At 38.0% G+C, this 14,692-nt stretch overlaps 1 protein-coding gene across 1 annotated transcript; it reads left to right on the forward strand.

The window, feature by feature from the left end:
• Nucleotides 1–5,376: 5,376 nt before the first annotated feature.
• Nucleotides 5,377–6,431, forward strand: cldn20 (claudin 20). Its single transcript, XM_016474019.1, has one exon. The coding sequence runs from the start codon at nt 5,377–5,379 to the stop codon at nt 6,250–6,252; it is 876 nt and encodes a 291-aa protein (XP_016329505.1). The 3' UTR covers nt 6,253–6,431.
• Nucleotides 6,432–14,692: the final 8,261 nt, after the last annotated feature.

Below are 14,692 nucleotides of genomic sequence, written 5' to 3' on the forward strand. Positions count from 1 at the left end.
AAGCGCCGTCCAATCAACTTTGCTCCATTTGACTGAATCTGGACAGACAGTATGTTCTTCCGGCTGCTTCTGTCTTCTGTCACATCATCACTAAACTCCAGTAACCCAGTGCCACTGGACACCATGCATGCTCGTGCCATCACACTGCTCCACCATGTTTCACAGGCTGATCTTAATTTCAGCCGTCCAAAGAATGCTTTTCGAGAAGTGGTCTGGCTTTTTTGGATGTTTTTTGGCAAAGTCTAATCTGGCCTTGTTTGCACCTTGTGGTGAACCCTCTGTATTTGCTCTGGTGAAGTTTTCTCTTGATTGTAGACTTTGACAGCGATGGATGTTGTGAAAGGGTTTTTCTTTACCATGGAGAGGATTCTCTGATCATCCACCACTGTTGCCCTCCGTGGACTTCCAGGCCTTTTTATGTTGCTGAGCTCACCAGTGCTTTCTTTTTTTCTCAGAATGTACCAACCTGTTGATTTGGCCACTCCTAATATTCCTGCTATCTCTCTGATGGATTTGTTTTGATTTTGAAGCCTAACAATTGACTTTTTCACCTGCATGGAGAGCTCCTTTGACCGCATGATGTGGGTTCACAACAACAGCTTCCAAATGCAAAATGAAACACTTGTTAGAATCAACTCCAGAATTTTTACCTTAATTGATGTAGAAATAACAAAAGAATTGCCCAAGCCTGTTCATGAAACAGCTTTTGAGTCAATTGTCCAATTACATATGGTCCATTGAAAAAGGGGGAGGTACATATTAAAGAGCTGTAATTCCTTAACCCTTCCTCCAATTTGGATGAGAATACCATCAAATTAAAGCTCAGAGTGTACACTTTAAGCCCATAGTCATTATATAACTGTAACTTAAATATGTTTTGGTCAGCAGCTAAAATAATAAAAATTGTGCCTGTGTCCAAATATATATGGACCTAACTGTAGCAACCACACTAGGACTTGCTAAAAATCACCTAGAACACCTTAGATTGACAATCATACCAATGTGTGCCTTGTTTGCACCTTGTGGTGAACCCTCTGTATTTGCTCTGGTGAAGTTTTCTCTTGATTGTAGACTTTGACAGCGATGGATGTTGTGAAAGGGTTTTTCTTTACCATGGAGAGGATTCTCTGATCATCCACCACTGTTGCACTCCGTGGACTTCCAGGCCTTTTTATGTTGCTGAGCTCACCAGTGCTTTCTTTTTTTCTCAGAATGTACCAACCTGTTGATTTGGCCACTCCTAATATTCCTGCTATCTCTCTGATGGATTTGTTTTGATTTTGAAGCCTAACAATTGTCTGTTTCACTTGCATGGAGAGCTCCTTTGACCGCATGATGTGGGTTCACAACAACAGCTTCCAAATGCAAAATGAAACACTTGTTAGAATCAACTCCAGAATTTTTACCTTAATTGATGTAGAAATAACAAAAGAATTGCCCAAGCCTGTTCATGAAACAGCTTTTGAGTCAATTGTCCAATTACATATGGTCCATTGAAAAAGGGGGAGGTACATATTAAAGAGCTGTAATTCCTTAACCCTTCCTCCAATTTGGATGAGAATACCATCAAATTAAAGCTCAGAGTGTACACTTTAAGCCCATAGTCATTATATAACTGTAACTTAAATATGTTTTGGTCAGCAGCTAAAATAATAAAAATTGTGCCTGTGTCCAAATATATATGGACCTAACTGTAGCAACCACACTAGGACTTGCTAAAAATCACCTAGAACACCTTAGATTGACAATCATACCAATGTGTGCCACAAATCGCTCAGAGTACCTTTGCTACAACATATCTGTGTACTAAAAACCACTGTGAACACAGCAGCAACTGCACAGTGGCGTGCTAAAAAGAACACCTTGTGTCTGCACAATGTTGTGTTAAAAACCACTCAGACCACTTTAGAAACCACATAGCAACACGTTAAAAAAAACACCTTTAGCAACCACATAATGCGCTAAAACCCCACTCAGATGAACTCCATGCATTGTGATGCCAATTCACTTTTGCAAGGGCAAGCGACTCTCATGTTTTCTTTAGAACGTGTAGAAATAAAGTTGGAGTGATTCTTTTTAATTCACTACAATGATTTTAAGTTTGTCAGATGTCAAGTCAAATTATTTGTGCACAAGAAGCTTTACAGAAAATCATGATGTTAATGTCAATACTATAAAAATGCCGTATAGTTGCATTTAGCAGTATAGTTTATATTTTGCAATGATGCAAACATTGAAGGAGTTGAGATTTTCTCTATATAATAAATACAGCTTAACCGGAGTGTACTGTATGTATCTGGGTAAGATGTAAGATGTCTCAATTGTAACCATCTCAAAGAATTTTGTAGGTCTATATCACATTTTAGACATGTAAAGATCAGTACAAACAACGCTGCTTCTCATTTGATGGTAGGTGACAGTGACAGCAGCATTGACAGTGGTAAATGCGTCTGTGACTGTGGAGGAGCAGTGATGGTGCAGGGCTGTGCAGATGTGCTTCCACCACCGGCTGGAACAAGCAGCCCTCATTGTTTAATGACAGATATACAGTCTCTGCCTGTGCTACTGCTCTGTGGGCCACTATTGTGAGATGCTCTTTCATTACTGACCCCGTTCACCTCGAATTTCAAGATGTTTAAAAAGCTCTAAAAAACGAATTTAGGTTTAGTTGTATGAGGCGTGACAAGTAGTAAGTAGACAAGAAAATAAAACAGCTTTGTATTAAATGTAAAGATTTATATAGGGATTCTGACAAATGTAAAGGTCCTTGCAAACTGAGTCCGAATTTTTTTTCCTATCAAAATGCTTGCTACGGATGCGAAAAACATTATGCATGCTAGATTAACTTTAGAAGACAAATCTGTCACTGAGGTGTGCAAGTCATGACAGATATTTTTGTTCACAACACTACAGATAAGAAAGTTTCAGATTATTCTTACAATTAAATATGAAACATGTAATCTCAAAACTACCAGCTGACTGGTGAGTATTTGTTTTATTTACTCACCATCACCAAAGTAATTTTTACCTTCTTTTTCAACAGCTGTTTCTTTAGCTTTAAAAATTGAAGTTTAAACTTTAATAAGCGTGTCGAAAAATACAGATTATATAATGACCATAAACAGAAAAGAAGCAATTATGAGCAGTAACAAGTGAGTTGTGGTGAGTGAAAAACATCCCCATGAGAAAAGCACATTTCCATTTTCTCTTCCCATGCATGCCCTGCAAACAGCCAGAGGCTAAACATGCTGCTTGTACACATGCTCAGTCCTGTGACTCAAAAGAGACTCGAACACTGCGCATGTGCTTACAGACTCTAAACATTTCTAAACTAACCATCAATAAAAAAGCATGAGTGTGAGAAAGACTTCAAAATTCAATTGTAAATGATTTCTGCAGTGTCACATTTACTATAAGCTGTTTGTATGTTGAATGCCACAAATCTAAATGTCCCACTGTTTCTCTTTTTAAACATTTGTTTGCCAGCAAAATTTTATTAAAAATTAATATTCAGTTCATAACATTATAAACTTCTGTTGCTGTGCTCTTTGTACAGTACGCACTGTGTTCAGATGTGAGGAATGAGACGAATAAATAGTACACTGACAACAGTGGCATGAACACATGAATTGTATTGTTTTGCAGGATACACATAGTAGAGTGCATAAAGTAATCATTTAGATTACTTTATAATTTATTTCCTATGAGATACTGTAGTGGAGTATAGACATGATTCATCTACATGATTTGTCTCTGTCCAATGACATACTAAAAAAAAGATACGTAAAAAGGTAGGCTACATAAAATTCATGCACATTCTGTATGAGTTCATGCATTAATAATCATTCTTCTTGTTCATGATATGATGCATTATGCAATGCTGCAATTTACTTACAAACTGCATACATTTCCCCTGCATTATGTCATTGTTAGTATAAAATTGACACATTATCAGATGCAAATGATATCTCTTTTTTACAGACAATATATCTCATTTGTTATCAGATCTTTAAAAGCCAGTTGTGCAGCCCACCAATAGCACTAGAGAACCCAGCAGTAAGAGCACCTACTAGTAAATACCAATGCGGTGACCTCCAGCGATAAAATTGCTGCTGGTGTGAACGCCGCTTTGCACATGACTTAAACAACATAGATGTTTATTGTAGGTTATACTTGAAAAACTGTCTTTGTCCATTTAGCAGCTTTCTCTTACTGCGGCAGAAAGAGTGACAGAAAACATCTTTGTAGCAGTCATGCAATTTCCTCCTTGGCTACTTATCAAAAATGAATCACACCAGTGCCGCCATAGATAATTGCCTGCCACATGTAATAAGAATTGTTTTCCAGCTGCACATTTTGTGTTTTTTGAATGCCGAAAAAAGTATTTATTATCTTCATTACCTCTCCTTGCATTTTACCTTGCATGACATTCTCTATACTCTGTGTTCTCTGACTGAATGACCTTCAAGTGAGGAGTCCAGCGGTACAGTGATTACTGATCACATGGTGAAACATCCAGTCACTCACAACGGGAAGGTGTGGGGGTTCTTTTATAGGACACTGAAAAGCTTTCAGACTTGTGCTGGGTTGCCAAGGAGATGTTATTTGAAAAAGAAAGAGGCAGTTTTACAGTAGTTTTTGCTTGTTTTTACAGCAATACTCTTTTCTTTCGATTCTAGCTTTCTTCAGAAGCTAGAGGAAATCTCATCAGAACATCAACATAGCTCACCAGTGAAAGGGTAAGTAAAGGTTTTTGTTTGTTCTGAAATGAATGAAACAGAATGCACTCTCACAATGCACTTGTCTTGATCAATTCACGAGATTCATCACCGTTTGAAGGGCAACAAAAGATAGGAGTAATTTTCATTCCCTTTCTAATTTCCAAGCTGTCAAATGGTTTGCACTGATAAGGAAAAAAATCAATTAACTCAGACAAAACAGCCCAGATAATTGGCTAAATTTCTACCCTTGCAGCGGTTGTGTGCCATTTTTATGCATTCTTGTAAAAGCATCACCCATGCCAAAGGGTGTTTCTGCAGCGGCGAAGTCAAAAAACAATTAGCCTTTCAACAAAGTCACTTCCCCCCAAAACGCTGACTGGTTCAGGGTGTACTAAAACATAAACTTCCCAAATAAGGATAGGGTGGGACAAAATTGCGGCTTTCCCTTTCAGTCATCAGACCCCGTGCCTCATCTGTCAGACCGTCACGCTTGTTCGCTCAGTTCAATTCTCATTCTGTTTTTTATCGCAGCCTTGCGGAGCCAGTGCGGAGGAATTATCTGCTGTCAGGTCCTGCACCGGGCTGATAGGGAAACGCAGCGCACCGAGGGCCACTGCAAGGTGAGAGGGACAGCTGCAGGGGGAAGGGACCGACGATGCCGTCTTCCACCATGCAAATGTTTGCCTTCATTCTGGCGGTACTGGGAGTCGTGAGTGCCACGGTGGCCACGCTGCTACCCAACTGGAAGGTGAGCGCAGATGTGGGCCCCAACATCATGACTGCCATCTCGCAGATGCAGGGACTGTGGATGGACTGCACCTGGTACAGCACCGGAGTCTTCAGCTGCTCGCTTAAGTACTCGGTGCTGGCGTTGCCGGCTTATCTCCAGACTGCACGCACCACTATGGTGCTTTCCTGCATGATGGCGACAATGGGACTCTGCCTGGCCGCCCTAGGGCTGAAATGTACTCGCTGGGGTGGCAGCTATCGCTCTAAGGGACATACGGCGATTTCCGCAGGGGCTTGCTTCGTCATAGCAGGGGTCCTGTGTCTGGTGCCTGCATCCTGGTTCACCAATGAGGTCATCACTACGTTTATGGACTCCAAAGTGCCCAAAAGCAGCAAGTACGAGCCAGGCGCGGCGGTGTACGTGGCATTTGTGTCGGCAGGATTCCTTTTAGCTGCAGGCGTAATCTTTTGCTTATCGTGTCCTGGAAGAAGAGGCGGTCCATTGGATTCGGGCTCATCCCACCCCGACAAGCCAAAGCAGCAGAAGCTGCGCCAGGAGCAGCCGACCCGTGACCAACCGAAACAGCAGCACCGCGAACAGCAGAGTCAGACTGAACCGCCGGAACGAGAGGAGTCGCATCGAGAGAAACTGCAACAGGAAAAGCTACAAGCGGACGATCGTCAGCAAGAGAAGTCGGTGCCGGACAGGTTGAACCTGGAGAAGGACAAGCACTACCACTCTCCATCCCGAACCCGAAATCAAGACGCCAAGGCCGTCTATAGTCTGCACGACTACGTGTAAACAACAATCGAGTATTTAGAGTGTTCTTGCTTATCAGACTGCCTTTCTTTGTGAGCGGCAAAAAGAGGAGGGGAAAAGCAGTGGAGCAGCAGGAGGAATAATGACTTTGATGCCGTTATCAACCCTTCTCATCTGTGCTTTCGCTCACAGCAAGCAAAGCAGTGGAGGTATTTCCAAAGCCCCGGAACAGACAAAGTAAGGATTGTGAATCCTCGGGTACATGGTTTTTATTGCAACTACAAGAAAAAAAGGGGGCCAAATGGTGACGTATCATAAAAATGCAACATAAGAAAGGGGAATTTCTTCAGATATTAATGCAAGGAAAGTTCTGAAGGTGCATTGGTTTGAAAAAAATGAGCATTTTATAGTTGCCCCATCATTAAACTAACACGCAAACCCTCAAAAGCAATTTTATCAGCCTTTTGGTAACTGGAACCATGTGAGATTAGCAAGTTTTAATTCAGAAGCTTGTAGATGATACATTAGGCAGTATGTGCATGCTGTTTGTAGATAATGCTGTTAATAATGCCGCAAAAAAGCTTGCAGTTGTGAACGGGATAATCAAGCTTGCACCTGAGGATGCTTCACCCCATCAGCTGTCCATTAAATGGTGCGTGTCCTTCAGAAAAGGGATTTTGACATGTCCAGTCCATATTTTTCAAAGAATGGTGATGGGGGGGAGGCACAGCGCCAGAGATCGTCTGAGGTAATGATGCTCTTTGCTTTTCCATTAGGTTCGCTACGGATGGGTGCACAGTGCTCATTTATTGCGAGGAGGCACAGATACACCAACACACACACATACACATACACATAAGCTTTCCTTCCCTCCCTCGTACTCCTGCTAGAAGGGTAATGGGGGCTTGCACCCAATCATCATGATGCTGTGCGTCAGTGTGTCGTGCCTGCAGGAAGTGCAGTCGGCCCTGCTCTATGGCAAACAGGACGCAGTAACATGCTGTTCACACTTTTATCGAAAAGTAGAACCAAGGTGACAGAAATCTCAGCGGTGGCTTCGGACTCCCCCGCTGGGCAACAATTACCCCTTTGGTCTGCGTCTCAATTCGGTCAAACCATCTGCAGTATTTTCTGATTGCTAAGCTGTTTTCACTTACAGTCAAGCCATTGAATGTTTTTTTTTTTCAAAGAGTCAGTGAAGACAGCAATGTTTGATATAATGTACCGCATTTGACTCAAGCTAATGCTAAGTGTCATTGTCTGTGCTGTGTCCATCGTAACGATGGTCAAGGGCTCCTATTGTCTCCAGAGAGACGCCACAGCAAGACATTTTCTGCCTTTCATTTCTGTCTCACATATAAGCACACATACTGCTCTTTGTGTTTGATACGCATGTACAGAATGCTTTAGAAATTGACACAATGGTTGAAATTGACAATGAAAGAGAGCAACAAGACCATTTTTTAAACAAAGTGCCAATGGTCCATGTCTTGCTTTATTGTGCATGTACTGTAAGCTTGATATAGTTATTGGGGTCCAAAATTCTGAGACCACTGGTGAAAATTATGCTATTTTGCATTATTTTCTAAATTAATATATTTTCCATTATATATGAAATGAAATTATATCAACAAATTATTATTATTATATTAACAAAGTATATCAGCATAACAATTTAAGTGTAAATTTGAATGTCTGATGATCACGTATCACTTATTTAGAAATAGTGCAGAATAAATATTCCTTCTCAGGTTTTTTGTTCTGATGTTTCTTTGTTTTAAATGTCTTACATTTTTATTTTCAATGACAAAAAGTCTTAGATTTCCATTATGGTCTCTGCACTGTAAACGGTAGGCTATGTTCACACTGAAGTTGAATGTGGTCCAAATCTAATTATTATCATGTGACATATAGTTTTTTATAAATATAGCCGTTGTATAACTATCACATTGATTCAGACATTTTCAACTCTTCTCTTGCGTATTTTTGTATGCGAATACAAATTTTTTATTTTTTTTACCAAGTGATGTTGTTGTAAACAGATTGGGATTTTGCTTCTTGTGATTTTTAATCAAACACAACATTCATCTTATAAGTTATTCTATCGACCTTTGCAGTGAATAATAAAATAATTTCATTATACAAAGTAATATACAGCAGAGTGCAAAAATATATTTTTTATATATTTTGATGTTAATAGAAATCAAAACTCTTCTAATGTCCTATAAAAAATGCAAAATATGATATCTTCATTTATATAATAAAATGTGTTGATGTTACGATGAACATGCCAGGTTTTCCAGTGTTTTCCACAGGAGTCACCTATTCAGTCCAGGTCACATGCAAAAAGTCATGTGAACAACTGCACAAAAATGAAGAATTGGGTTTGGTTTGTTGTGTGAACGTAGCCCCAGGAGTGTGTTTATATCAGCACATGTACATGTTTTTTGAGAGATAATGATGGAGAAATACTATTGACGGAGAAATCTGTTGCTAAAAACTCTTCATCATGACACAGCGAATGTTGACTACATTGAATGTTGCTTCGAAAATTGTTTCAAAATTTGTCATTTTGAATGTTCTATTTTGGCTTGACAAAAGGGCTTCATTTAGTGCATTTATAAACTGATGTGTGGCCAGTAATGATGTGAAACTATCAAATCCAATTAAAGCACATGCCTGTACACTACAGCAGAACATGTATGTTTGTTTGACTTTGGAAAACACAAGTGTAACACTCTGTTCTCTAATTTCTGCCCATTCTGAGCTAATGCTCACATCAATGACTTTTTGTACAACTGGCTCCTCTATTTCACATCATTCCCTCTTTGTTGTGAGTTCGTGATCTGACTGCAAACGCCTCTTCATAATGGTGTCTTGGTTGGCTGCGTCGGCCAGGAGTCAGGCCTGTGTAAATGAGAATCTGCATACTCCTCCGTGAGTGAATCGAAGCATCAAATAAGCTCCATTTACACAGCTGACTGCCCATCACACAGTGCAGCCACTTTTTCACTCAGCATTCATGATTAAGCCAGGTACACTTCACACACCACCCATCACACTAAGGTTAAATCAGCTGTCATATTCATCTGCTACTTTACATGTGCTTTGTTTACACAGATGGAGACATTGTTTATTCTCGATCACGACACTGAAAATGATTCTACAATTCAAATGCTCAGAGTAAGAGACTCATCAAAAGAACAGAAGCTGTGCCGCATTGTGTTCATGAGCTCTTGGGGATCAGCAACAGTGACATATTCATGTTCCTAATATATGTCTTTATTCTTCTTACATGGCACTTTCCATGAATGCGATGCATCCAAGTTCAGTGTTTCATACTTTAAAAAGAAAAAAGATCACAAGAAATCAGCATTTAACTCTATAAAGCCACATATCTAATTTTTGATGACATGATATATATATATATATATATATATATATAATAACATGATCAATATTTTCTCTACTATGTATACAACCTTCTAAGTTACTACGACTTATACAAGAAGGACTCTTTAATATAATTTCCAAAGTGTCCACCTCCATGAAGTTTTTTTTTTGCTTTGATAATTTCAAAATGAATATTTACCTGATTTAAGCAACCCATGCTTACTTACTATCTCATACATTATTATTTTTGTTTTTAAAGTGTTCTTAATATGATACAGCGGGTATTTTTTAAATTTAAATCATAATTTTACTGCATTGTACCATTATGGTCACCACAATAAAAGTGATCATCAAATTATTTAATAATTAAATGAATTAAAATTGAAATATAATTTTACTAAGATAATTTTGGAGCGTGAAGTGATATTTATAATGGCATTTTTTATACATGCACCCTGCTCTATTATTATTAAAATCTTGTTGTTTTCATTGTTTTATATATACATTGTGCATACAATGTACTACCATCAAATTAAAAGGATCCTTTATGAAAAAAATATATTAAATAAACAGAAATGCTTGAAATGTTTCAGAGATGCAAAGAAAAAAAAATTGTTAAGATCTGTAAATTACCACATTACCTGATGTATCAAATATGTGAAAAAACATTTGTTTTTATGTCTAAATGTTTGATTGAAACATCAATAGTTCAATCAGTAGTTTAACTGCTGAATTGAATGAATTATTGAATTATATATTTATTTATTGGCCATTTATAGTATTTTTTAGGCCAACAAGTAGGAACCTATCATGAAACATTGTTTCAGAAACAATGCAAACACAAGTTATTTGTAAGATATGAAAATAATTTAATTAGTAACCTCTGCTGTGAACAGTTGAGCCCACCCACTACCAAGCCTCCTAAAACGCAGTTATTTCAGACGGGCTGCGTATGAGAACTGCTCCAGCGAAGCTGAACACAAAGGCTGTCTCCCATAATCAGCTAAATGATCGAACACATTTAAAAGGGGTTACTTTGCAGGTGTGCCATGTTGAAGTGGTGTATTTTTAGTGCTCAACTTGACATTATGACAAATGGACTCTGACTTCCCTGCAGGCAATAACAGAATCAATTCCTGTGTGTATTCTGCCACCATGTGACAGTTTTCTCTCCTTTTTTCATCTATTGCTTTACTGCTATGGGCAACAACTAACACCAAAACCTAAAACAGCGGAAAATGAAATGATATTTAGAACTACAGTATTTGAAACCAACGTTAATAACAAGTGACCCCTCTTATCCGCATAGGTTGTATAAAATATAACTGACTACATACAGTACATACATGTGCATGTGTTTTTGCTGGAAACCAGGTTGTTCCTGCCAGTAACTTTTTTTTTTTCCTCAAAGATTAAGCGATGCAGGTGCAAGTGCTTACAATCAGTACACTGAAGCTGTAAATGGTTCATTAAATCAGTAGGAAACCCAGACAGCAACATAGTGTTGGCCCAGATCCGGCCCACATCTGGCCCATGTGAAATCCATGCGGGCCAGACGTGGGCCGGATCTGGGCCGAAACTGTCTGCTGTCTGGGAAGAGAAGACCATGAAGCATAGATACTTTAAAGAGGATCGATCCTCAATTTAAAATATCAATCCTAGGTTTTATAAGGCATCAAAATTAATGCATAAAGTACACCAATTGATTTATTACAGCATTCTAATAATCAGCATTGATTTTAAACCTATAAAACCTATGTAAAAAGTACACATACATACAAATGTAATGTTAAATAGCTGTAATAATTACTCATTTTATTCTCAAAAGCTGAAAACAAAATCTGGATGAAACATGTATTGTTTAAAATATACATTGTTTATGCTGTATCTATAATAATTCCTGTAAAAGTAACGGTGTGGAATGGAATGCATTATTATGATTGGTAAAGAATTAAAATGGTCACCAATAATGTTAGGGGACCTTGCAGTCTCAAGACTTGCTTGCTACTAAAAGTAGAGCCTAGTGAAAAATAAATACTACGATGTATTTAATATACATTTATTTCATGCTAAGTATAGTACAAAAACATTTACATATTTATATACGTCATAAAAATACCCTGCAATTGTACTTTTAGTATTCTAAACTGATGTACTTAAAGTCTGCTAAATTGTAAATTGTACTTAATGCACTTTAATTGTGCAGAAGTAGTGTTGGAGTCCAACTAAAGATATACTGAAGTATATTTCATTGTGCTAAAGTGGAACTATTGCAAGTATACTTCAGATAGGCTACACTTTAAATATCTCGCATTTTATAGGCCGATATTATTCAAAGATCATACAATACTCATTAATAGTCATATTAAAACACATCTTAGGCTTAATATTAATAAATGTGTATTGTGCACACAAGTAGTACTCCAAATAAAGTTTTTTTTTTGAATGACATTTATTTTAATGAAAAACTGTGATATTATATTTTAGCCTCATTTTTACCCTACTTAAAAATGTCTTCCAAGACAAATTTGTCCTTGCAAGTACAAGAGAAGATGTACCTTCAGCCTCATGTACCTTGTTTCTTGATCAGTCTCGCTTCAAGACTGTGCTGTGTGCAGATGAATCCACTAGAGGGCGTAACAGACTGTGATTTCAACGGTCTGCTCTTCAGTTCACTGTAAACATGGCAAACTACATCAAGACCAATAACCACAAATACCAGAACGTTTACTTTCTACTGCTGATGAAGCTTTCTGATTTAAAAAAAAACAAAACAAACAAAAAAAAAACAAGATACTTAGTTTCAGATGAGTTTACAGTAAGACCAATAAATCAATACATACCTGGTCCATACCTCATCCCTCAGTACAGTCAGAACCACTTGATTGTCTCTTCATGGGGGAAAAAAAAGAACAAATAGATTTGGTTACTTGAATAAAAATGCTGCTGGAAAACATTAACAGTATTACTCACTGCTAGTGATGGGTGCTTTTAAAAACACAACTTCATGAAGCTTTTAAAGGGATACTCCACCCCAAAATGAAAATGTTGTCATTAATCACTTACTCCCATGTCGTTCCAAGCCCGTAAAAGCTTCGTTCGTCTTTGGAACACAATTTAAGATATTTTGGAAACAAAAATAACGACTTTATTCAACCGCATCACCGTAGCGCCATTTTGGAGAATATCCGCTGAACGCAAGCAGCGTACGCTATTCTGTGTCATGCCATGTCGAGCTATTAAAACATTTCCAAAATAATACAAACTGTTTTCGCTAACTTGTTATATTGATGGCTATTTGCTAGCTACAATATGTGGGATGTTGTTGGCTAGATTACACGATATTATTATACCTTCTCATCCTGTTTTATTCTTTTTACTGTCCTCGTTGACCATAAATGCAAAATCGTCTGCTGGGTAGCGATTTTCTTCATTTTTTCAGAGCTAACGTTAGCTGAGTGTAGGGCTGGGAATCGAATCCAAAAAGAATCGATTCTTCGATTCCGAGGCGTTGGGAATTGAAAGTCGATTCTAAAGGTTGGAATCGATTCTATCAAGAGGGATCGACTCCTCATTCAGAGCCTTTTTCAGTTCAACAAAGCTTATCTATGGGTGCCTCTCAAACGGAAGGCTGCATCCTACGAACATAGACATAATAAACACTTTGTGTCAGCTTGATGTTAATTTAATAAAATTCAGTATCAGTGAAAATGTTGCAAAATGAATGCATTATGAAACAAAGTCGATTCGGCAATAAAGCAGCTCTGGAGAAAACAGTGGTATCATAATCCAGCTCAATTCAGTTCATGTCTTGTCATTATGCAATAGTGTCAGTACAATCAAATCAATATTATTCTTGAATATTCAGTGTCTTTTAAACCCCAGCTAAGCAAGCCAGAGGTGACAGTGGAACCCAAACTCCAGCAGGTGACTGAAACGAAGAAAAAACAGCTTGGGAGAAACCAGGAGCAGTCAGCTCAGCTCTCCTCTGGATAAATGAACAAAGATGGTGTGATTATGATCTCAGGCTGCATCACTAGTGAGATTGTGGACTGATGTCATTCAGAATATTTCATCCAGCTCCTACTGCTTGAAGATCAGGATACGTCACGCTGTCATTTGATCAGAGGAGAAATTGTAGTCTGTCCAGCAGGGCTGCCGTTTAGCCAGTAGTGGACGACTGGATTAACAGTGACTATAAGCAGGATAAAACTGCAAATTTACTTTAAATGTACACTGCCGTTCAAAAGTTTGGGGTTAGTAAGATTTTTAATGTTTTTTAAAGAGGTTTCTTATGCTCATCAAGCATTTATTTGATCAAAAATACAGAAAAAAATGTAATTTTGTGAAACAGCCTATTATTGCAATTTAACAAAACCGTTTTCTATTTTAATATACTTGAAAATATAATTTATTCCTGTGAAGCAAAGCTGAATATTCAGCATCATTATTCCAGATTTTAGTGTCACATGATCCTTCACAAATCATTCTAATATGCTGATTTATAATCAATGTCCAAGCGGAATCCTCTGCCGCTTCACAGCAAGCGGGACTCACGCCGGAGTTGGGTTTTTTTAACGACCGCGTTTCGACTTCAGCAAATCAGTTTGAGCGAATGCAAACAACGTGATTCCAACATCCAGCCACGCAAGAAAACGTGCATTTTGCTGAGGGAAGACGTGATCAATAAGGAAAGTAGTATTTACATCTAAGTAACTTTCAGCGGATTCGTAACCTTGAATATCATTCTTAAAACACAAAATGACCAATGAAGTGTCAAGCACCCAAAGCAGTACATATTTATTCTATAAGTTCTCTTTAATTGAAAAATATGCATTTTCATACTGTAGTAGGCCTACTGTATATTACACACACGCATCAGAAGTCAGAAGAAGCTTTATTGCCAAGTATGTTGTGCAATACAAGGACACAGACACAACAACAACAACACAGATAATAAAAATAAGATGTGAATAAAATACACATGGATAAATATAAACCACAAAAAAAATAATAAATTGTATGTACAGTAAGTTTACAGTTTACAGTTACAGTTACAGTTTATACTAAGAGAAAATAGCAGTATTTT

Source organism: Sinocyclocheilus anshuiensis, unplaced genomic scaffold, assembly GCF_001515605.1.
Source record: "Sinocyclocheilus anshuiensis isolate Anshui unplaced genomic scaffold, SAMN03320099.WGS_v1.1 scaffold1816, whole genome shotgun sequence".
NCBI classification, from domain to species: domain Eukaryota; kingdom Metazoa; phylum Chordata; class Actinopteri; order Cypriniformes; family Cyprinidae; genus Sinocyclocheilus; species Sinocyclocheilus anshuiensis.